Source organism: Gopherus evgoodei, chromosome 11 (genome assembly GCF_007399415.2).
Source record: "Gopherus evgoodei ecotype Sinaloan lineage chromosome 11, rGopEvg1_v1.p, whole genome shotgun sequence".
Classification (NCBI taxonomy): Eukaryota; Metazoa; Chordata; order Testudines; family Testudinidae; genus Gopherus; species Gopherus evgoodei.
In genome coordinates this window covers 62,618,139-62,641,688 of record NC_044332.1, presented here as the reverse complement: position 1 = coordinate 62,641,688, position 23,550 = coordinate 62,618,139, and the positions used below count along the sequence as shown (strand labels likewise).

The following is a 23,550-nucleotide window of genomic DNA, read 5'->3' as shown; positions in this document are numbered from 1 at the left end:
GCATCCGCATGCTCCAAGCCAACCCCCGGTGTCACTTTCACTCATTTTACAAACAGGGACACTGAAATAATATGCACTTTATAATTCTGGTTGGCATTCCCGATCACAAGGCAAAGAATATCTTTGCTATGCGTCAGTTTAATTTTCAAGTCCATGTCATTCATCAGTTTTTCTTGGGGAAAAAAAAAACAACACATTGTGTAGAGACCCCCACAAAAATCCAGCTTCCTGCTGCCAGCCACTAGTCTGGCCCTGTGCATAGACCTCTCATTACCTGCACCATCCAAAATGGTGCTTTCATGGGCCCCCACCATGTCTTTATAAAACCCTCCTGTTGGCCAGACTATTTTGAGGAAAAGCCCCCACAGAGGCGATGCTGGGTAAAGTAACGTAACTCACTTCAGTCATTTTTCCCCTTTATTAGAGGTCTTGAACTTGAGACACTTTAACCCAACTGTTAAATTTTTCAGGCCATCCTCTCCATTTCACCAAAAAATACTCAATTCTTCCCTGTCCTTTCTTCACTAGAATCTTTTCTACGCTATAAATGCGGTCCTGGTTAGGGTTTACTATTTGTAATTCTTCAGGGTAAAAAGACTTCCTGCGACCTCCTCTCCTCCATAATCTTTTAATGCATACACAGGCCATTGTCCTTGTAATAAAACTCCAGATACAGTAAATATTTCGTCAGTAAAGGTTTGCTGACATCCTTTTTCAAAAGTACCCTTCGTTTTAGATACCCTTACATGATCCCCTTTCTTAAAAATCACTGGTGGTGCCTTTATTTTAAAACTCTCCCTGTAGACAGTTTTTCACACGCTCAGCATGTTACTGTGTGTCACGTTGATCGGGCGTCCTCTGATAGTTCTATGAAAACTTCTGTTGTAACCATCTACGATGTCCCGCAGCACGCTGATGTATCGAAAGGTGCTATGGACAGTAAAATACCTCCACATCTTTGATTTTAAAGTTCTGTTAAACCTCTCCACAACCCCAGCCTTGACTTCATTGTTGGTAACAAAATGGCGTACTCCATGTTGCTTAAACAAAATCTTTAAAGCTTTGTTTAAAAATTCTTTTCCCCTGAAGCAGAGGCATGTTCAGCTCCAAGGTGCAGAGGTGGCCACGGGATCTGCGTGCTGCCCCACCCTGACTGCCTGCTCCACAGCTCCCATTGGCCAGTAACCGCAGAAAATGGGAGCTGCGGGGGCAGCATCTCCAGATGGGGAGAGAGCGCAGAGACCCCTCCCTGCCCTCCACCGAGGAGCCGAACATGCCAGCTGCTTCCCAGGAGCCACCTGAGGTAAGCACTGCTCAGAGGCTGAACCCTGAACCCAAACCGCTTCCCAGAGTCCACATTCCCTCCTGCATCCCAACTCACTACCCCAGCTATAAGGCCCCTCCCGCACTCCAAACCCCTCATCCCCAGCCCCACCTGAGCCTGCACCCCAAGCTGGAGCTCACTCAGGCCCCTTCCCCAGCGCAGCGAAATGAGAGTGAACAAGGGAGGGAGAGAGCAACAAAGGGAGGAGAGATGGAGTGAGTGTGGGGGCTCGGGAAAGGGCCAGGGCAAGTGTGTTCGGTTTTTTGCTATTAAAAAGTTGGCAACCCTTGGTCTAGGGTGAGCCTGGTGCCCACAGCCAGGGCCGCATTAATGCAGGGGCTTTAGGGGCTGCAGTCCAGGGCCTCGGGCTAAGCAGGGGGGCCCACAAAAATAAAACCATAATTATATACAATTGACTGGTCATCAACCCATTGATCACGATCAACTGGTCGATCCTGGAGCCTCTGCCAGTCGATCACAATCTCCGGGCTACTAAAAGTCCAACGGCACAGCAGGGCTCAGGCAGTTTGCCTGCATGCCAGGGCCTCACACTGTTCCTGGTAGCAGCCGGCTACTGGCACATCTCTGCAGCCCCTGGTGGGGGAGGAAAAGCAACTCCACATGCTGCCCCCATCCCCAGCACCATTCCTGCAGGGCAGTGCTTGCAGGTGTGAGCAGTGCATGGAGACATGCTGTCATCCTCCCCCTAGAGCGCACAGAAACATGCCAGCACCTGGCCACTTCCAGGAACCACGTGGGACTATGGCAGCCCGCCTGAGTCCTGCTGTGACACCTGTGGTAAGGGCCTCCCCCTCCTCCCCTTGAACCCCAATCCCCTGCTGCAAGTCAGAATCCCCTCCTGCACCCAAACTCTTTCCCAAAACCCACACCCCTCACCCTTCCCATGCACCCCAACACTCTTCAGCAGCCTGGAGCCCCCTCCTGCACCCAAACTCCCTCCCAGACCCCACATCCCCTCCTGCACCCCAACCCTCTTCCACAGGTCAGAATCCCCACCTGCACCAAACTCCCTCCCAGAGCCTGCACCCCTCACTCTCTCCTACACCCCAATACTCTGCCCCAGCCTGGAGCCTCCTGCTGTACCCAAACACCCTCCCAGAAAGAAACTAATTTAACAGCTGTTCTAAGGTAAAATGTAGGTTATTTTGAATTAACTAACCATATTCTCTGTGTTTTAAGACTGAACTATAACTACAGAAGAGCCTTCTGTTAATTAAAAGGCAAGTTTAGTATAGCATTAACAGCATCGATGCCACAATTGTGATGATTTTGTTCTAAATTAGGAAAAAAGACTTGTATACAAGGGACCCACAATATCTAATCGCCCCAGGCCCAGAGGAGAGTGAATCCGGCCCTGCCCACAGAGGGGGCTCCGGGGAAGGGAGCAGCTCCAGCTCCAGCCCCAACCCAAGCGGCGGGCGGGCGGCGAGGGCTAAGTCTGAAGGGCCGCGGGGGGAGGGGCGGCTGCAGGCCGAGCCCCGGTGTTGAGGTGCAAGGGGCCTGCCCGGCCGGAGCGAGGCCACGGCGCACGTACCCCCGCCCCTGAATCACACAAAGACGCACCCCGCCGCAAGACGGTGGGCTGGCGAGCGGTGACGCAGGAGCGGCTGCTCAACGGAAGAGAGGCGCGTGGTACCTCATTTCCGCCCGGATCCATGGAGACGGAACTTTTCTCGGGCTGCGGGGGAAGGGGCCGGAGTTGGAGGCGCGGGAAGGGAGGTTCTTATTACCTATCCTGTAGCGGCGCCTCTTCCTGCGCCCCACATCCGGGGCGGGCCACTGTACCACACGGTGCCTCCATAGGATTGTCCGCCGACGGAAACCTCATGGACCACGTGACACAGCTTCTCTTGCGGCGCTCTACCTCCGCTCTCGCCAGACTCTATGGTTTTAGGCGGCTAGGTGGAATCCTTGCCGGGCCCGTGGCCCCGAGCTCTCGCGAGAACTAATATGGAGGGAGAAGAGGGACCAGGCGTCGCGGCGGCTGAGCCGCCGGCGGGCGGGGCCGGAGGAGGGGGAGGAAGTGTCATGGCGGCGGCTGCGAGTGGGCCTGGTGGTGCGGGCTCGGCGGCGCGGGGTGGCGGCGCCTCTTTGTCGGCATCGCGCTGGTTCTTCAGCCGGGAGCAGCTGGAGAACACGCCGACCCGGCGCTGCGGGGTGGAGGCCGACAAGGAGCTCTCGTATCGGCAGCAGGCGGCCAACCTCATCCAGGACATGGGCCAGCGCCTCAACGTGTATCCGAACGGGGAGACCGGGCCGGGGGGAGGCAGGCCTGGGCGGCGGCCGCGGCCTCATCCGGCAGTTCAGCGCGTAGGGAGGGGAGCGGGGTCCGACCCAGGGGCCGGCTAGGTACCAGCTCGGGCGTAGCGAGAGGTACTGGCCGAGAGCCGGAGAATACTGGGGCCTGGAGGGGAAGCGAGCCGGGGCCTGGCGCCTGGAGGGGAGCTGGGGCATAGAGTGTGGTGGAGGGGAGGTCGCGGGAGTTGTTGGCTGGTGTCTCTGGTCCCGGCTCCGTGTCTCTGGGGCTTGGGGGTGATTATTACAGTCTCTCAAACTCCTGGTTGGTCCAGCCCTCTCCGGGGAGCGGGTCTGAGCTGGTGTTATATTCCCCAACTCTACTGCTGCTGCCGCCGGCGAATATGGGGGCGGGGGATTGAAGCACATGGTTTTCTAGATTGGGTCGAGATTCTCCCCTCCACCCCAATTGATGTGACTAAACTCCAAAGTTGTTTTCATTTCTTTTGGCTTTTGTAGCTACTGTAATATTCTTAGTCCCTTAAAGCCAAACAACTTCTCTCCCGCCCCTTGAAATAAAAGGGATAATTTCTTTTTTATTGAAGTTGAATATAGTGTTAGGAGGAAGAGCTGCATTTTAAGACCCTGTGTTTGTCGCTTAATCTTAGTTTATATTCTACCATAGTCATCACAAAGAAGGCCTTCCAGCTGTCTCACTTAAAAGTAGACTTCCTCACTTTTTGGATTAATCCTAAACAGTTTTTATAAATTTTTTCCATTGTGTTTCAATTATACCTTTACAATTCCCCTCATTCAAATTGTCATGTAGCGTGATTGTAGATTTGGCAGTTTTTCCACTGATTACTAGGTTTTGTTCGAAGTAGTTTATGTATAAACAATAGTTATTATTCACAGGAAGTAAGCTGTTCCATTTCTTTTGGAATTAACATCCAATTACTATAACAAGTTTTTGTTCAATTTGATTTTAAAAGCTAGGATTCAGTGGGTTATAGTAGTTAGAAGAAAGTCTCTTAACATGCATAAACTTATATAAAGGGTACTTGAGAGAGTTATTTTAAAATGTTTGATACAGTAATATTGTTCCTAGCAAGAAGATGCAACATTAAAATCTTTCTAAAGGTAAGGGAGTCTCCTGAGTTAGAGAGTCTCCTTCCAATGAATGAGACATGGTAAATCTGGTTTTACAATATCACTGTTGTGTTTGAAAGAGTAAAAGTATCTTCACACCAGTTATGTGTACTCAGTTTATTACTGCTTTATTAATTCAGTTACAGCTTTATTTAATAGAATAACATAACAAAAAGTATTTGTGGTAGATAGAATTTCAACTTTATTGATAATGCATTGTTTGTTTAGATGTGTAAAATTTCCTTAATCCCATCTTTCAGATCTCAGCTTACAATAAATACTGCAATTGTTTACATGCACAGGTTTTATATGCATCATTCCTTCACAAAATTTAATAGAAATGTAAGTACTGACTTTTATGCTCTTAAACTATACTTGCACATAATTTTGAAGCAACAGCTGATGATATAGCTTTCACAGTATTCTAGCTTCAGAATACTATTTTAGAAATAATATTTGTAGTACTCTTATTTCAAGTGGAGACTATTTTAACAGCTGGTAATTAAAATTTAACTTCTACTATGTTCCTAAGCTAGAGAAATAATGTGATAAACAACAAGAATACACACTGACCAGTCTTCATGATTTTTCTATTGTAGATAAATTGGATAAACTCTGTCAATGTAGTTTAAAGTTCTGGGGATTTGGGTAGAGACCTGTGCAGATACAAAATTTGTATCTACATCCGATCTGCAAACATGGTTTGAGGATATCCGCATCTGCGAATATAAAGCTGATCTCCGCAGATTTGAAGGGCTCTAGATATGGGAACAAATACTACCCTTACTAGTTAGGAGTCACCAATTACTGTGTTGCATGGCATGACGTACCTAACTGATGCAACTATGGTTTGTGTCTAATTTACGTGTACAGTAGAACCTCAAAGTTATGATCATCTCATGGAATGGAGGTTGTTTGTAATGCTGAACAAAAACCATTATGGTGATTCTTTCAAAAGTTTACAACTGAAATTTGACTTAATACAGCTTTGAAACTTATGCAGAAGAAAAATGCGGCTTTTAACCATCTTAATTTAGATGAAACAAGCACAGAAAGTGTTTCCTTACCGTGACAAATCTTTTTTTAAACTTTCCCTTTATTTTTTAGTAGTCCTTGTTTAACACAGTATTGTACTGTATTTACTCCTTTTTTTGGTCTCTGCTTTTGCCTGATTGCATACTTCCTGTTCCAAGTGAGGTCTATGGTTGACTGGTCAGCCCATAACTCTGAGGTTCTACAGTACTTTTATTTGTAAAAGCCATGGTCAACTAATATAACTCTTCTACCTTCAGTAACTCATTGGGCAGTGACAGTAGATGGAAAAATCTCAAATCTGGTCTGGGAAGTAGCTCTAGCTGCCTTGTATGTAATTTACTGGTGAGCTGGATGTCAAACCTTCTGTTTGTGTTTGGATGTTTCTGTAATCAGTTCAGAGGAGGAGAAGGACCTTGGGGTATTGGTAACTCCTCAGAACAGAGGAGGAGAAGGACCTTGGGGTATTGGTAGATCACAGGATGACTATGAGCTGCCAGTGTGATATGGCCGTTAAAAAAGCTAATGCGGTTTTAGGATGCATTAGGCGAGGTATTTCCAGCAAAGATAAGGAGGTGTTAGTACCGTTATATAAGGCGCTGGTGAGACCCCACCTGGAATACTGTGTGCAGTTCTGGTCTCCCATGTTTAAGAAGGATGAATTCAAACTGGAACAGGTTCAGAGATGGGCTACTAGGATGATCCAAGGAATGGAAAACCGGTCATGTGAAAGGAGACTCAAAGAGCTTGGCTTGATCCAAGGAATGGAAAACCTGTCATATGAAAGGAGACTCAAAGAGCTTGGCTTGTTTAGTCTAGCCAAAAGAAGGCTGAGGGGGGATATGCTTGCTCTTTATAAATATATCAGAGGGATTAATATTAGGGAGGGAGAGGAATTATTTAAGCTTAGTACCAATGTAGACACAAGAACGAATGGGTATAAACTGGACACTAGGAAGTTTAGACTTGAAATTAGACGAAGGTTTCTAACCATTAGAGGAGTGAAGTTCTGGAACAGCCTTCCAAGGGGAGTAGTGGGGGCAAAAGACATATCTGGCTTTAAGATTAAGCTTGATAAATTTATGGAAGGGATGGTATGATGGGAGAGCCTAATTTTGGCAATTGATCTTTGATTATCGCCAGATAAGTATGCCCAGTGGTTGGTGATGGGATGTTGGATGGGATGGGATCTGAGTGACTGCAGAGAATTCTTTCCTGAGTGCTGGCTGGTGAGTCTTGCCACATGCTCAGGGTTTAGCTGATGGCCATATTTGGGGTCGGGAGGGAATTTTCCTCCAGGGCAGATTGGCAGAGGCCCTGGAGGTTTTTCGCCTTCCCCTGCAGTGTGGGGCATGGGTCACTTGCTGGTGGATTCTCTGCAGCTTGAGGTCTTCAGACCACAATTTGAAGACTTTAATAACTCAGACATAGGTTAGGGGTTTGTTATAGAAGTGGATGGGTAGGGTTCTGTGGCCTGCTTTGTGCAGGGGGTCAGACTAGATGATCACATTGGTCCCTTCTGACCCTAGAATCTATTTATAAAAACCGAATAATGTGAAATCTCAAGCCTGTTTTTCCTGTCAGATATATTAGATGTGTTGGTCAAAAAATGTGTTCAGTGCTTATGTCTTTCATCATATGAAAATAGATCTTTTTGATTTGCTTTCTTCCTCCCCCCTAAGTTGAACAAGAAATTAGCCTTATAAAATTATTGGACCAGAAACAAATTGCTGTCAAATTTGCAGCAAGCTGGTTATCAAATAGTTAGAGTTTTAAGCCACATCTACAAAAAATTAAGGCTCTGTGTGACAGAAATATCAGTGGTTTTTAAACGTGGTTCTGAAACAAGATTATGTCCTGGGCCTGAACACTGTTTGTTCTTGTTTTATGAATGGAGAAAATGTGTTGCAACTATGTTAGGACCACATATTTATTTTATTGTGATATGTATCTAGCGTGAAATGTACCTCTTTAAAATAGCTTTTTGTTGTCAGGGCAAGAATAGAGTTAGAAGAGATTTAGGATTCAAGTGTATATCAAAATCATGTTTAAATATGGTTAGGTTATTTTGCATGGACAAGCCTTTTAAAGGTGTTTTTGGTTTAATCCATCGAGGGCAGTAGAAGATTTGTACTACATCACATTTTCTCATTTTGATAGATAAATACATGGTCTAGTTCAGTGGTTGTCAAACTTCATTGCATCGTGACCCTCTTCTGACAACAAAAATTACTACGTGACTCCAGGCGGGGGGGAGGTGGTGCTGGAGCCTAGTCTGAGGCCTGCATCCTGGGGGGTGAAGTCCAAGCACTGATGCCCTTGGGCTTCAACTTCAGCATCAGGCAATGGGGCTCAGGCTTCAGCTTCAACAGCAGGTCCACCGAATCTAACTCTGACCCTGGTGACCCTGTTAAAATGGGGTCACGATCCTCTTTGGGGTCACAACCCATGTTTGAGGATCTTTGGTCTAGCTGATAACCCATGACCAATTAAGAACAATCAAGTGAGGCAGGCGAAGGTTACTTTTGTGGCTGTTTGTGGACAGTTTATGGTCGTCCTCTTTCAAGCAGAGTTGCTTGGAGTGGAGACTTGAGTTTACATGATATTTCCACAGCCCACACTGGTGTAGCCTAAAAAAGAAATCCATTGGGTGGTAAACCAAGACACATCTAGCAACCTAGGCTGGCTTTTGGTAGTGACAAGAGAGTATTTAGCTGCTATATTCTATCTTCAACTGGACACTAGTATATATAGTCACTTAGTTCTTAGCCCTGATCTACACTGGAGAGGGTGGTCATCGACCTAAGATACACAACTTCAGCTATGCGAATAGCGTAGCTGGAGTCGGTGTCTCTTAGGTCGATTTACCTGGCCGTGAGGATGGCGGTGAGTCAGCTGTGGCTGCTCCCCCATTGACTCTGCCTCTCGCAAGCTGGAGTTGACAGGGAGCGCATTCGGGGATCGATTTATCCGTGTCTAGACGAACACAATAAATAGATTCCCGATAGATCAATCTCCACCCGCCGATCCAGCGGGTAGTGAAAACCTGCCCTTAGAATTACTAGCAAATCTGTAACTTGTAAGCATAGCTGCATTAAATTTCTTGTGCCTGAGTGCTATGCAATCTGCAGTTTCAAAAAAGTTATGTTTATGGAAGGAGAACTTATAACGTATTATTAATTGAACTAGAAGTTAAAAAGCTAGCACATATCTTTCAGGGCACTTATACTGGTGTCTCCAAATACCTTTCTGTATTTATTATGAATATTATGTTAGACAGTGGCTTTTATATTTGTATTGATGCATAGGCATCAAATGCACTGCCTCATTTTTTCTTTTCCTGTTCTTTTAGGATGAAGGGAGTGGTCTCAAAGTGAATGTGAGTCACTTTTAAATTCATACTCCCAGGCTATCTGTCAAGTTCTTTGTAGACAGGGCAAAGGCCAAAGACTGTTATGAATATTTAGTAAATGTTATCCAAATCTTCAGAGTGCTTGGCCAGCTGAAAACTTAACTACTAATTCATCTACTCCAAAAAGAAACTGTTAGAAATTAAAATTGTACGAGGTACTAATAATCTCTTAAAACTAAAGTCTATTGGACATTTTTTATTGAATGTGCAAAGTACATGTCTAATGGTTCTTAGACTTACATTGAAGGTAATGCTTACTCATGAAAACAAGAAATAGGAAGGCTGGGGATAAAAATTAGCTGCCAAAAGTCGCAATAGGTTGCGTTGTGGCTGCAAGGATCAATTAAGATTGTAAGGCTTATGCCTTCATTTCCTTTTTATTGGTAAGCTGAATTTCTTTTAACTATTCTACACTAAACTTATAATGTATTTATCCCTTAAGTACCACTTGATTATGCATGTAAGTAGATCATGCAAATACACACACATTCATAGCTAAAACATATCTACTCCATGATGGCCATTGCTGGATGTTATAAGATCTGCTAAAGAAACTATTCACTGATACATTTTTATTGGCTCAGTTCTGTTTCTGAAGTTTTCAAAATGATAGCAGCTTTGTAGCAAATTCTTAAAATCTTGAAAGAAGTCAGATGACTGTCTTGCAACGGTTTCAGCAATTGTTTCAGGTTAAGTTTTGTATATTCTGGTACAGAAACATCGTAACAGCCATTTTTAAACTCTCTACGTTTTTGTTTGGTAAGTGGAGACCAGCCTTAAGTTTAATAAATTTTTGTCTAGATCCATACTCTACCTTTTGAACAGCAATAGCTAGTTTTTGCTGGTCAGGCAAACCATGTAGAAACAAAGTTTAACATGAAATTTATCATTATTTCAGCCAATGCTTTCAATGTCAAAGTTGACAGAGACTTAAACAACTTTTGGTTTGCTGGTTAACTATTTTAACACCATAAGATTTATACTCTTGTGTCTCTGCGGTATCTTCTTTTAACAAGTCTGCAAACTATTCACGTAACAACTTTAACTGTTTCATCATTACATTCATACAAGGCATCAACTGTAACTTAGCTTCGGTTTTGTATTAATTGTAGATATCATTTTTGCCTGTTTCCAAATGCAGAAATAAGGAAGAGGCCTTTGGCACATGAGAAATGGAGGTAAAGCACTTAGGATGCACTCTTAAACTCTCAAATTGACCTCCAATTATATATTTAAATCAAATCATTTTGCAGAAGTACTGTGCTGAAATACTGTACCAGATAACCAGGCTAAGAAGCATCCGGTGCACTTAAAACATGATGCCCTGTCATTGTTTAATGTCGCATATGTTAAAATTCTGGTAAAGTGCCTAAACACTGCAGATGAGATTAAGCTATTCTTCCTCGTAATTACTGCACTTCAAAGGGTTAAAATATTTTGATACCCAATTGTGGAAGTTGTCAAAGTATTCATGCCTTTGGCTGCATTTCGGTGATTGCCTTGTTGATTATCTTCCCCCCATGCACAATCTCATAACATCCCCATGGCATGTAAGGCAATCATAGGAAAGTAATATACCTCTACCTCGATATAACATCATCCTCAGGAGCCAAAAAATCAAACCGCGTTATATCCGACTTGCTTTGATCCGCCGGAGTGTGCAGCCCTCCTCCCCCACCGAGCACTGCTTTACCGTGTTATATCCGAATTCGTGTTATATCAGGTTGCATTATATCGAGGTAGAGGTGTATTGTAAAAGCATTGAATGTTTTTAGCTGTTTTTAATAGAATTTGGCTGTTGGAAATAAGGAAATGCCAGACTCCAACTCTGTGAATCATAGTTTGAAGAACCTAGCATAACCTATAACCACTTAACTTTCAAGATGGTTAAACATCAGTACGTCCACACTGTATTGAGCTTGAAAACAATATATTAATATTTTAGGTGTTTTTGTCTTTATCTAATAAGCTTTTTTGAAGCTGGCAAAGCTTTTTATCGAGATAGTCTAACGGTCAAGGTCCCTGGAGTAAATTATAGGGCATATTGGAGATAAATTCTAATACCATTCCATGCACCTGCAACCCAGCAAGTAGGTTTGACAAGCCAGTCAATAGACTGCCTATTATTTGATCACGGTCAAATATTCCAGCAGGAATGCCCTGGAACTTCATTGTGTTTTCCATTTTTCTGAATTAAAATAACTCAGTTAAGTAATTTGTGTTTTTGTTATTAGACATAAGCATCTATTTAAGGCCAAGCCTATTGGTGACCGTCAAGTCTTACTTTTTTGTTGCTGTTCTAATGAATTTGTGCTTAAAAATATTTAACTCTTCTTGATGTTATTTGACCAGTCAGTTGGCCATTTATTTTTGGACTAGTCAAATGTCCAGCCCATCAGCAAGAATTGTTTTTAAAAACTCAGTGTAGTATCTTTTCTTTATTTCCAATGAGATTTGGCTCCTAATTGCCACAGTCACTTTTGAAAATTGATTTATATTTAGGCATTTTTGGAAATTTTACTCTAATCTGTCCAGAGGAGTATATCCAGGGAAAATGCTTAAATTTATTTAAATTGTTCATTTTGTGCTATCTTAAAAATGGTTTTTCCATAAAAGACGGTTGCAACTTTCCTGTCAAAATTCAAGTCTTCGCTGTTCAGATTTTCTGACATAATCACGTCAATTGTGCTTTATTTGTGTGTCAAAGATGAATGAAGCTAATATCGAAGAGCTGCTGGAAGATCTGAAACAGGCTTAAATTATTGTGGCTACATTTTGATGACTCTCAGATGTCTCAAAATAAAATTAAATACATCAATGTTCGCTTTTCCACTTCAGTAGGTTGTTAATAATAGTTGAATAATCTGGAAAGCCTGAATTTTCTAGGCTCTTTAGATCATGGATCCTTTTTATCTTGACAGCCTTTTACATTTTACTTCTAAAGAACTCTATTTACTATTTCAGCCGAAGCAATAACTTGTTTCATGCTACTTTAACTTTAGGAATTTTGAGTCAAATAAAACTACACTCTACCAACCACTTATTTGTAGCGTTGATTGAGAACATTTATGCTTACCACAGGTAAAAAGTTTGGGGAACACTGTTTTAGACAGTCCTATCGTTTACTGCCTACACAGCAAAATAACAAAAAATGTCCCTATCACTTCCATTTTAACTTTTTAAGGCTAGGTAGCTTTGCTTCAGATTGAAATTAGAGCCTTACATTCTTAATATAAAAACAAAATATGTTCATATAAATATTTGTGGCATAACATCAAAAAATATGAGTGGTGGGTGGGCTTTTTCACAGCCCTAAGTACTTAACCCAACAAGTACATGTGTAAGGAAGACAGCAGGTTTTAAATAGCAAGTGAATGACTATATATGGAGAGCCATATCTACATATTTTAATAACTGGCATTTCTGAAATGTGAACAATGAGATTTAAAATCAGTTTAACAATGATGTGCTCATTGAGTTACATGCTCCACAAAGAGCACAGGCGTCTTCACTCTTTCTGTGAAATTGTCTGTTTTGATGGATCAAAAATGGGATTCCTGCCATCTGCCAAAATCCTCTTGCACCATTTTAGTAATTTTGTCTCCAGAGTTCTTTTAAATCTCAGAGGCATATGTTAACACCATGCTCTCTTATAGTTAATGTGATATTTTTCATTTTTACTTTATTTTTTTTAGAGAAGGCGCGAAAGTGTTTTCCCTTTGCAGTAGATGATGATTGCTACTTTCTGTACGTACTGTCGTGGCTGTATAGTAACTGAGAAAACACTTTTATACATTATTTTATGTGTTGATTAAATTTAACTGAAATGAAATTCAGAAATCTTTATTTTTCTTCTCACAGAACTTGTTCTCAGACTTAGTTATCTTTAAGCCTTTGTTATTTAGATCATCCAAACGGTTTCCTTTTAAAACTTTAAGCTTGGCATACTTGTAGTCTTCAGTGAGGAGCATATATACCGCTAGAGGTAATGATTGCTGAGCTTCTGCTGAGAGGCTACCTGCCCTCACAAGTGAGTAGTTAAAATGAAATATTTAAAAATTCATTCCAAAGGAACTTTATTCTGCACATTTTCCTGATGGTCTTATGATGAGTTTGAGTGACAAATCACTTGCATTCCCCTTATATTTAGCCAATGGTGAAGCAAAAGTAGCAAATGTTTATCCTATGTCTGTTTTCAGTTGTATTAACTAGAGTTAAGACTGTACCAAAAAGTTCAGTCTAGACAAGGCACAAGACTAATAAGGATGACCGTTCTAATGACAGATATCTGATGCTGATCTGTCCACTAGGAAACTGAAACTAACCCATTTTTCTTAAGCTAAGAAACAGCTGCAAAAGGTGATAAAATTGTTAAAAAGGAAGGCTTGAGAAGACAGAGCTCTCTTGAACATTTGTGCTGTTCCAACTCTTGACAGTTTGAGCAGAATACTCCCTGATAATCAGGTTATAGCTGCAAACTGAATGCTTCTTTCTTATTACTTAAATTGAATTTTTTTTTTTTAAATGTGCCCTCTGGTAAAAGAATGTGAGCTCTTTGTTTTTCCACCTAACCTTAAGTACTTCTATTATGCTCTAAAGTGAAAGATATGAAATAAAATACCATCAGAATAAGTACTCATGGTAGGTAGATCTGCATATGAGTAGCTCAGCTGTCCTTGCATCTTGAAGAGGATGTGTTCCTCACTGACATTCTATGTCTGAAGTTTCAAGGAAGCCATTTCTTATCTGGATAAGTATCTTCAAAAATGATTAACTTGAGTAACAATACCAAAAAACTCTAGCTTAGACAAGGCCATGGAAATCAAGGATTGAATGCACATGGAGACCTCTCACCTTTGAAAGTGGTTCTGCTCAGTAAAAGTTGAGGCACATTGAGAAGTTGATGGATGGAGGAAGCATTCTAATGCAACACCTGATATTTGGCTAAGTAGAACTCCTGTACTGTCAGTCAGACATCTCTCATAGAATTTCAGTGGAAATTATTGGAGACATAACGGCTTAACAATTATTTGATCAAGTGAGACTTAGTCGCGTAGAATTCTCTGGCAGAAGCAGGGATAGAATCCAGTTTTCCAGTGCAACGTTCAGCTGACTTAACCATGAGACCCTCCTTTCTCTTTGTGCAGTACCTTGGTTCATTCACTGTGCACCTTTCAACTTCTGCAACAAATGAGGCAGGGGGTTTACAGGCAACAGCCCCTTTGCTATACAACCCTGTTTCATATCCAGTGCACTGAATGAGGCAGGTATCCTGGGGCGGGTGGGGAGTGTGTGATCATGTAATTAAAAGCTTTATTAAATGAATGTGCACAAGGAGGCCAAATTAAGGTTGCCTGTACAATCTTAATTCTGGCACTTACTAATTTTTGCAGGCTTGACTTTGCAACCTTAATAATGTTCTGTTAATGTAGTTGTGTGCAATTTCCTGTGTTTTTTAAAGAGCAAACTGAAAAAACAGATTCCATCATATAAGATATTGACACCCACATAGTTCATTAGCAACATTAGACTCTCTGCTCCACCACATAGACCTGTGCCACTTGAGCTAATGGTGTAACCGATGGCAGTAGTAGGATGTCATCCTTCTATGTGGACCAGCACTTAAAGGGGGCTGAAAAATGCACATTGCTAGTGGGTTTCCACAGATACTTGCTGATTGCAACGGAATGGTGAGATTCTGTTTTTTTGGGTTTCATTCCAGCCTCTGGAGGGAAGTGTGCAGTAGTGGACAGAGACTTCTGGCTGTTCTCACTTCTCTGCCTCATCCCACTTCACTTTCATCCCTTCTGCCCCATCACTTCCAACCTGTTTCTCCCAGTTCTCTTTCCTATCCTGGGTTCCTCATCACAGTCCCACTTCCTGTTTCTCTGGCTTCTCATTCCAGTCTTCCTGCCCAGCCAACCCTAATACCTGCCCTCCAGGGCTCTCTGCCGGAGTCCCAGTCTCCCCCTCCAGTCCTGTCCCCCTGGCCTCCAGAATCCTTGTCCAGTTTCCCCACACTTCAGCACCTTGTCAGATCTGACACTTTCCCCATACTTGCACATCTTCCCTTGCCTCATCCCTCCCCATCTCAGAGTCCCAGTCTCATCAGGTACTTTGTTTCCCTCCACCCTGGTCTGACTCTTATCCCCTTTGCATTTGAGTCTGGTGTCTAACACGTCCACGTTGACTGGGTACCAGCAAGAGGGTCACTGAAAGTACAGCAGGCACAGGTTCTCTGCTCTTAGTTCCTGTGCTTGGTCCAGAATAGCAATTGCAAGGAAAGTCTGGCTTTGTAACCCTGGATTGGAGCGTGCTCACTCATGCTATTGAGGTGGCTCACATACCTCTGGTTATACATAGGAGCAGTGAATAGCTGGAGTGTACTCAGTACACACTGAATCTTCAAGATTTTATCTGTCTTTGTGATCTGAAACTTTTCAAAAATTATGACTGGGCCAAGTTTGAACAGGTTTTCACGAGAACAGCACAAGGCACTTCCCTAACAATGTACCTCCTACTAATTTGCAAGTTCCTATTCCAGAGCATGATAGTACTCCTCAAAGAAACAGTCACCAGAATTTTTTTTAATGGCAAAACGTTATCCTGTTGTCTGGTTTTCAAGCAGCTGAACCAGTCTGGCTGAAACTTTCAGAATTAATTTAGCTTGACGCAGATACCTGACGTGGAAAAGTCAGTTTAAGTGGTTCAGGTTTGACAGTTATAAGTAACTGAAAACTGGATTTTACGGGAAGTGTAGGGCAACCTTAATAATACCTTTAATACATTGAAGTATGACATCAACACATTTTAGTTAATTTTGTTGCAAGAAGGAAACAGAACTTAAATGTGAAATGCAGCTTATTTGGGGAAGTAAAATACTAAATGCTGCAGGTAAATATATCCAAAGGAAATAGCCCTGTGTTCTTTTTCTTAGGGAGCTGTGTAGGCAATTGCTGCCTGTGATCCAGCTTTAGCAAGGAAACTTTAGGTCGAGGTAGTCAGTAGGCAGACCGTGGCCAAATCCAGATCGCCAGAGGCTTTTGAACAGATCCCAAAATCTTTGTTTACTAGTGGTTATTATTAATTATTACTTTCTCTGGAGTCTGGACCTTGACTATACCTTGGCCAAGAAATTTGGACCTTGACAAAAAATAGGCTATCCCTGCTTTAGGTTTTTTAATTGCATATTGCTGTAACTCAGAGGAGGCCCAGATTTGCTGTTTGTGTTCCTTTTAGTTTGCTGGGCTTCAAGGTTTATAGAAAAATTAAGAGAAACATTAAGAGGATCTTTTGTTTTCTTAATGTTAAATGAAACCGTTGAAAATATCTACTTCTAATCAGAAGTGACTGATTTCAGTTGTCCATAGTTTGTCCACTTTTATAACAAGAAAAACAAGTATTTAATTTTTAGGATATCCCCCATCTTGGTTCAATGGAAAGGGCTACGATACCCATTGACGGTGTAGGGCATGTAATTTCATTTGGGATTTTTGTTAAACTGTGACTACTGTGGTGATCCATTATAATTAAGGCTGCAAGTTTGTGCTGGAAGTCACAAATTCCGTGATCTCCATGACTTCTGCAGTGGCTGGTGCTCCTGCCTCAGGGGAAGCTCAGGCAGCCCCTGCGCCAGGGGCACCAGCCGCTGCTGGGGCAGTCTCAGGCCAACTCCCCCTCCCAGCAGCAGTGTTTGGTGTGAGAGGGGGCAGGGGTTTGGGGCACTGGGCAGGGTCAAGCAGGCGCTGGGCTTACCTAGAGGGCTCCCTGGAAGTGGTGAATCCTCCCCCTCATTCAGCTGCTAGGTGGAGGCATGGCCAGGCAGCTCTATGCGCTGCCTGCACCCAGAGCACTGGCTTCACAGCTCCCATTGGCCAGGGACTGCGGCCAATGGGAGTTGCGGGAGTGGTGCCTGCAATCAGAGGCAGCATGCACTGCAGAGCATGTTTTAGTCAGGTATGTAGTAAAAGTCAGGGACAAGTCATGGTCCACGAATTTTTGTTTACTGCCCGTGACCTGTCCGTAGCTTTTATTAATAATACCCGTGACTAAAACGTAGCCTTAATTATAATTCATATCTGCCTGATCTTTGCATCAATATGTAGCTTAAAATGTTTGTTGCTACAATAGATAATATATCTGTAATTGACACTCAATGGGCAGATTGTTTCTTATTGTTGGTCTACATACAGAAGAAGTTGTACTATAACTTCAATCTGCTTTAAAATTGAAAAACAATTTGTAAACCCTGGATGAATGCTCTTAAATCCATTTACAGTTATATCAATTAAAATTAAGCTGGTGTGACTTTTGCAGCAAGAAAAGGCCTTATTTCTTTATTCTGTACATTTGTCTTGGTTGACCATATTATAATCTTAACTCTACAGTTTTAACACAATTTTATGTATCACTTGATAAATTTTGGAATAAGAAGTGAAAGGTCAGGTTTCCTTGATACAGAAAAATGAGTTGGCAGACATTTTAGAATTAACTCTTCGCTCTGTTGTTTGCCTGAAAAATGGGAGTGGCAAATACAAAATGCATTTTCTCAAACGATCAGCTCCTTTAAATATTAATTTTTTTTCAGCTTAGGAGAAATAAGAACCTATTTATGTACTCTGATCCTGAAAACTGACATCTAGGAACTGGGCTATAGAACAGTGCCTCTGTTTTGGCATTGTATACAAATATTAAAGAATATGTTTATTGAATTTTACAAATACTGTGCCTTTTATGGCAGTCTGCATTGAGGTCTTATTGGTCCTTAGAGTGGGTATATATCATTTATCCTTCCCCAAAGTAATTTGTATTCAAACATGCATTACTTGTCAGTAAAACTTCTAGTTCATGAATCATGGTGTGCTTAATGCATCCCAGGCACACATTTTGTGTTAAGTATTATGGGACTGTTCCAGATCAGAGGTACTCCTGTGAAATCATTGGTCATGTTATTGTCTCATACTTCCAATCCATTAGCATTTTGATTGCCAGGTTTCTGTGCCAAATGGTGTTTGTGCTTGCTTCTGACAGTCAACAGTGGATCTTCCTGGGACTCTGCTTCACCTTTTTCAAAACAAAAGATAGTATCAGAGTTCACTCACCTCTGAACTTAATCTTTACTTGAATGAACTGTCTGAATTTAGTAAATTTCAAAAGAAATATCCTATTCTAACCTGTTTCTGGAAAACTGTACCTGTGAATAGTCACAGACTTTAATGCCAAAAGGGACCATCGTGATTATCTAGTCTGACCTTCTGCACATTGCAGGCCACAGAACTTCACCCATGCACTCCTGTGATAGACCCATAACCTTTGGCCGAGTTACTGAAGTCTTTGAATCATGATTTAAAGACTTCAAGTTACAGAGAACCAACCATTTACTGTAGCTCAAACCAGCAAGTGACCCATGCTGCAGAGGAGGTGGGAAAAAAACAACCCAGAGCAGGGCTTTGGAGCGGAGCCGAGCGCGGAGCAGCTCCAGAGCAGTGGAGCTGCAGGTTTTTGCCTGGAGCTGGAACGGAGCCAGAACATAGCTCCAAAGCCCTGAAGAGTCTCTGCCAATCTGACCTAGGAGAAACTTCCTTCTGCTCCCCAAATATGGTGATCAGTTAGACCCTAAGTATGTCAGTGAGACCTACCAGGCAGACACCTGGGAAAGAATTAACTGTTGTAACTCAGAGCCATCCCCACCTACTGTCCCATCTCCAGTCCTTGAAGATACTGGCTTCCAGCAGTCGCAGAGGCACCACATGCCATTGTAGGCCATATTATCATATCTTATTTCCTCCATAAATTTATCTAGTTCAGTCTTGAAACCAGTTAGGGTTTTTTCCCTCCCTATTGCTCCCCTTGGGAGGCTATTTCAGAACTTTACTCCTCTGATGGTTAGAAATCTTCATCAAATTTCAAGCCCAAATTTGTTGGCCAGTTTAGATCTTTTTTTTCTTGTGCCAACATTTGCCCTTATCTTAGATGACCCTCTCCCTCCCTGGTGTTTATCCCTCTGTTGTATTTAGAGCAAGCATTCATGTCTCCCATCAGACCTTAGTTTGGTTAGTCTTGCTCCGCAAGTGTCCTCTTGTAAGGTAGGTTCTCCATTCTTCTGATTATCCCAGTATCTCTTCTCTGCACCTGTTCCAGGTTGAATTAATCTTTCTTAGACATGGGAGACCAGAATTGCACACACTATTCCTGATGAGATCTCACCAGTGCCTTGCATAATGGTAATAACACTTCTCCATCTCTATTGGAATTACCTCGTTTGATTCATCCTAAGATTGCATTAGCCATTTTCATGGCTGCATCACATTGGTGGCTCAGTCATCCTGTGATCAACCAATACACCCATGTCTTTCTCCTATATTGTTTTCAACTGGTATGTCCCCATTTGCTTGATAGAAATTCTTGTTTGTTCCTGAGTGCATGACTTTAAACTATTAAATTTCATCACATTTCCATTATTTCAGTTTTCAAGGTCATCCAGATCTTCTTCTATTATAGTCTGGTCCTCCTCCATGTTGTCAATACCTCCCAACTTTGTGTCATCCACAAATGTTATTAGCGCACATGCATTTTTTTGTGCTACGGTCATTAATGAAAATAAGTAATAGTGGTCCCAAGACCAATTCCTGATGAGCTCCACTAGTAACCTCCCTCCAACCTGATAGTTCACCTTTCATTGTGACCTATTGTAGTCTCCCCTTTACCCAGTTCCTTTCCCTACCTTTTATTTCTCATTTTAGTCCCCATCTTCTCCAATTTAACCAATTTTCCATGTGGAAATGTCAGTGCCTTACTGAAATCCAAGTAGATTTGATCTGCTGCATTTCCTTTGTCTAGAAAATAACTATCTTCTCAAAGATAACATCTGATTGGTCTGGCACAATCTGCCATTTTTTTCCAAAGTACCATTAATCTCTGTATTCTTAACTACTGTTTCAAAATTTGTTGCAAGACCTTTCATACAATTAAGGTCAGCTAACAGATTTGTAGTTTCCTGGATCACTTATTTTCCCTTAAAATAAGTAGTATATTAGCAATGTCGTAGAGTACCGACCCCTAGTTTTGGATTCATTAAAAATCCTTGCTGTAGGGTTTGCAATTTCATGTGCAGGTTCCTTTAATATTAATGGATGGAGATTATCTAGGCCCCCTGATTTGATCCTGTTAAGCTGTTTGAGTTTGACTTCCATCTCGGATGTGGTAGTTTTCTACTTCCATATCCTCATACTCATTAGCCACCCTTATCTTGCCCTAAGCGCCTCATTACCCTTATTAAAAACTGAGGGTATGTATTCATTTAGGTGTTGGGCCCTGCTTGGTAATTGCACAAAGTAGCTCATCCTCACTGCTGTAGTTGTCCCACTTCTTTACTTGATTTCTTTTTATTTATATGGCTAAAAAACCTTTTTAGTATTGGTTTTAATTTCCTTTGCATAGTTCAACTCTGCTTAGCTTTTGGCAGTTCACATTTTTCCTATACTTTCTGACCTCCAAGAGAGAGCTTTCCTTGCTGCTCCATCCCTTCTTCCATTCCTTGTAAGATTTCTGCTTTCCCATAATAACCTGTTTGAGATCCTTGTTCATCCAGTTTGGTCTGCAACCCTTGCTATGAATTTTTTCTCCTTGCTTGGGATGCAGGCTTCAAATCCTGTCTACAACTTTGACTTAAAGTAAATCCAAGGCTCTTCCACATTGAGATCCTTGTTCTTCCCTAATTACTTGCCCTAATTTATTAAAGTTTTCCCTTTTGAAATCAAGGACCCTAATTACAGACTATTTTTGTTTATCCTTCCATTTAGTTTAAACTGAATTTGGCGCATGAATCGTTTGAACCAGGGTTTTCCTCTACAAGCAGTTCTTCGGTGAGGTCCTTGTTACTTATCTATACTAAATCTAAAATGGAATCACCTCTTCTTGGTTCAGTGACTATCTGAGGAAAAAAATCTGTCAGTTATCTGTCAGAATTAATTTGGCCTAAAACATTCCTTGATCATAATATAATTTAATGCTTACAATTTTTTTTCTCTCATCAGCTGAGTATGAGAACTCTATCATACTGAAATTCAGCTAGGGTAACTGTCTTCATTTTTTATTCTGGCATATTGTCTCATCCCTTGTACAGACTTTCTAGTACTTTTTGCAATTACCAATTCACCCCTTCCATGTAACTTTAGGTCCTGCTTATACTAGAATTAAAAAAAAAAATTTTTTTTAAACTAAAAATTATCCTCTCTTACAGATAATCTCTCCTACTGCATTGTTTTTGGCTGCGAAAGTGGAAGAACAACCACGAAAACTCGAACATGTTATCAAAGTAGCGCATGCCTGTCTTCATCCTCAAGAGCTACAGCTGGATACAAAAAGTGATGTACGTGGAAATAATACTTTAAATCTAATTGTAATTCTTAAGATACAGTTGACACCTCAGATGAGTTGCTGTACTATGTTCTTGACTGGATTAATGCCATCTACCAGCTCTAGAAGACGCTTCTCTGCTTAAATCAAATAATTTATCTGTTGTGTAACTTAATAGCATAGCCATTAGTGGACCTATCACAATTACTTAATATTTCATGCAAACTAAGGCCTCTAATTCCCTTTTTAATAGAACACTTGTGCATATAATAAGAAACGCATTGCATCATAGAAAGTTAACTTTTGTGATAGGTGTTCAGGTTAATCTTGATTAACATAGCATAAGGACACAGTATCTTTTATATGCTTATGTATTTTTTAATGCTTTTCCCAATTTAGCTATAGTAGAACGTCAGAGTTACGAACACCTTGGGAATGGAGGTTGCTTGTAACTCTGGAATGTTGGTCACTGAACAGAAAACATTATGGTTGTTCTTTCAAAAGTTTACAACTGAACATTGGCTTAATACAGCTTTGAAACTTTATTATGAAGAATGTTGCTTTTAACCATTTTAATTTAAACGAAACACACAAAAACAGTTTCTTTTCCTTGTTAATCTTTTTTAAGCTTTTTCCCTTTATTTTTTAGTAGTTTACATTTAACACAGTGCTGTATTATATTTGCTGCTTTTTTTTGTTTTTTGGTTTCTGCTGCTGCATGAATGCATACTTCCGGTTCCAAATGAGATGTGTGGTTGACTGTTCAGTTTGTAACTGAGGTTCTTCTGTATTGGAAAAAAGAAATATCCTGATCAGACAGCAATTGTACCTTTTCCTTGTAGTATACAGTACTTATTTTCAAGCTCGGTTATGAAAATAGTTCTCTCAGATTTGATTTATGCTACCACTCATTGAGTGGCTAATGGCTGAGAATCAGGATATAATAAATCAAAGGTAAGTAAATTTGAGGTCTTAAAGGAGGTCTTAACATGTTGCCCATACCATTTGTATTTGAGACTTTGGTAAGTACTGTAAATTTCTCTAGTAGGTCTTGACAGTAAGTTATTTTTTTACATTTCAGGCATACCTTCAGCAGGCCCAAGAACTGGTTATACTTGAAACAATAATGCTTCAAACTTTAGGTATGTTATTTTAAATGGCATCTAGCCTACGCAAGAATATGCTCTGCATGCAATCAATTGAATGTACATCCATTACAGTGGATCCTCAATACCATTGACCTTTAGCAGACCTTTTCTGTTGCGGTTTACTTTAACTAAGAAAAGGATATTTGCATTGTGAGCATGTATGCTATATTAAGTTGGACAAATATAAATAGCTATTGTTGCCACACTTCAGGAGGTTACAATATGCAGTGCCTTTTCAAATAGGGTTGACTCTAAAACCAATATCTGAACACAGATCAATGCATGATAGTATTTTTGTTTAAGTGCATAGTTGTGTAGAACTCAGTTTAACAAGAAAAATGAAGCTGCAAGATGACTACAAAATTGTACCTGATCTAATATTCTTAAAGTTGAATGCTAGTAATACTGTGGATAAAGTCTATTTAAAAAAAAAAAGCTCAGAGAATGAGTGATCTTTTTAATAACTTTTGGCATTTCAAAAATTGGACAGTTATTTTTAAATACAGTTGATCTTTGGGTTCAGATTACATTTATAAACTATTGTAGTGTCATTTTTGATTTATCACCAGAGCCACGTAGAGAAATATTAACTTAGTCACATAAGGTTACATGCCACACTGAAGTCTGCAGGTTCTTCAAACAAATGATGATAAAAGCTTTATACCAAACTCTTGCCCTCTTTTGTTTTTTGTGCTTTATTTTTATAACAGAGGAAAGTAATGCAATTGACACAGTCAGAATTGTTCTTAGTGACATCACCATTTGCAGAAACATTTCATGTTACAGTTTGAAACTTAAACTGTGTTTTTGTCTGCAATGTATGTGTGAATTTTTCATATTAGCAAATGAGACCTGACTTAATAAAAGCCATA

General features: G+C 41.2%; 1 protein-coding gene across 5 annotated transcripts in view; it reads left to right on the top strand.

The window, feature by feature from the left end:
- Nucleotides 1-3,214: 3,214 nt before the first annotated feature.
- Nucleotides 3,215-23,550, top strand: part of CCNT2 (cyclin T2) — a 46,756-nt gene continuing 26,420 nt past the window's right edge. For 2 of the 5 annotated variants that reach the window (XR_004002685.1, XM_030580870.1), the window contains exons 1-6: nucleotides 3,215-3,579; nucleotides 4,990-5,071; nucleotides 9,114-9,140; nucleotides 20,975-21,037; nucleotides 21,415-21,543; nucleotides 22,612-22,672. Coding sequence is in view for 3 of the 5 variants with exons in the window: in XM_030580870.1 (XP_030436730.1) it covers nucleotides 3,296-3,579; nucleotides 4,990-5,071; nucleotides 9,114-9,140; nucleotides 20,975-21,037; nucleotides 21,415-21,543; nucleotides 22,612-22,672 (646 nt within the window). In the remaining 2 variants the exon portion in view is untranslated. The remainder of the gene's footprint in view (nucleotides 3,580-4,989; nucleotides 5,072-9,113; nucleotides 9,141-20,974; nucleotides 21,038-21,414; nucleotides 21,544-22,611; nucleotides 22,673-23,550) is intronic. The other 3 variants (XR_004002686.1, XM_030580872.1, XM_030580871.1) reach the window with 2 other exon arrangements.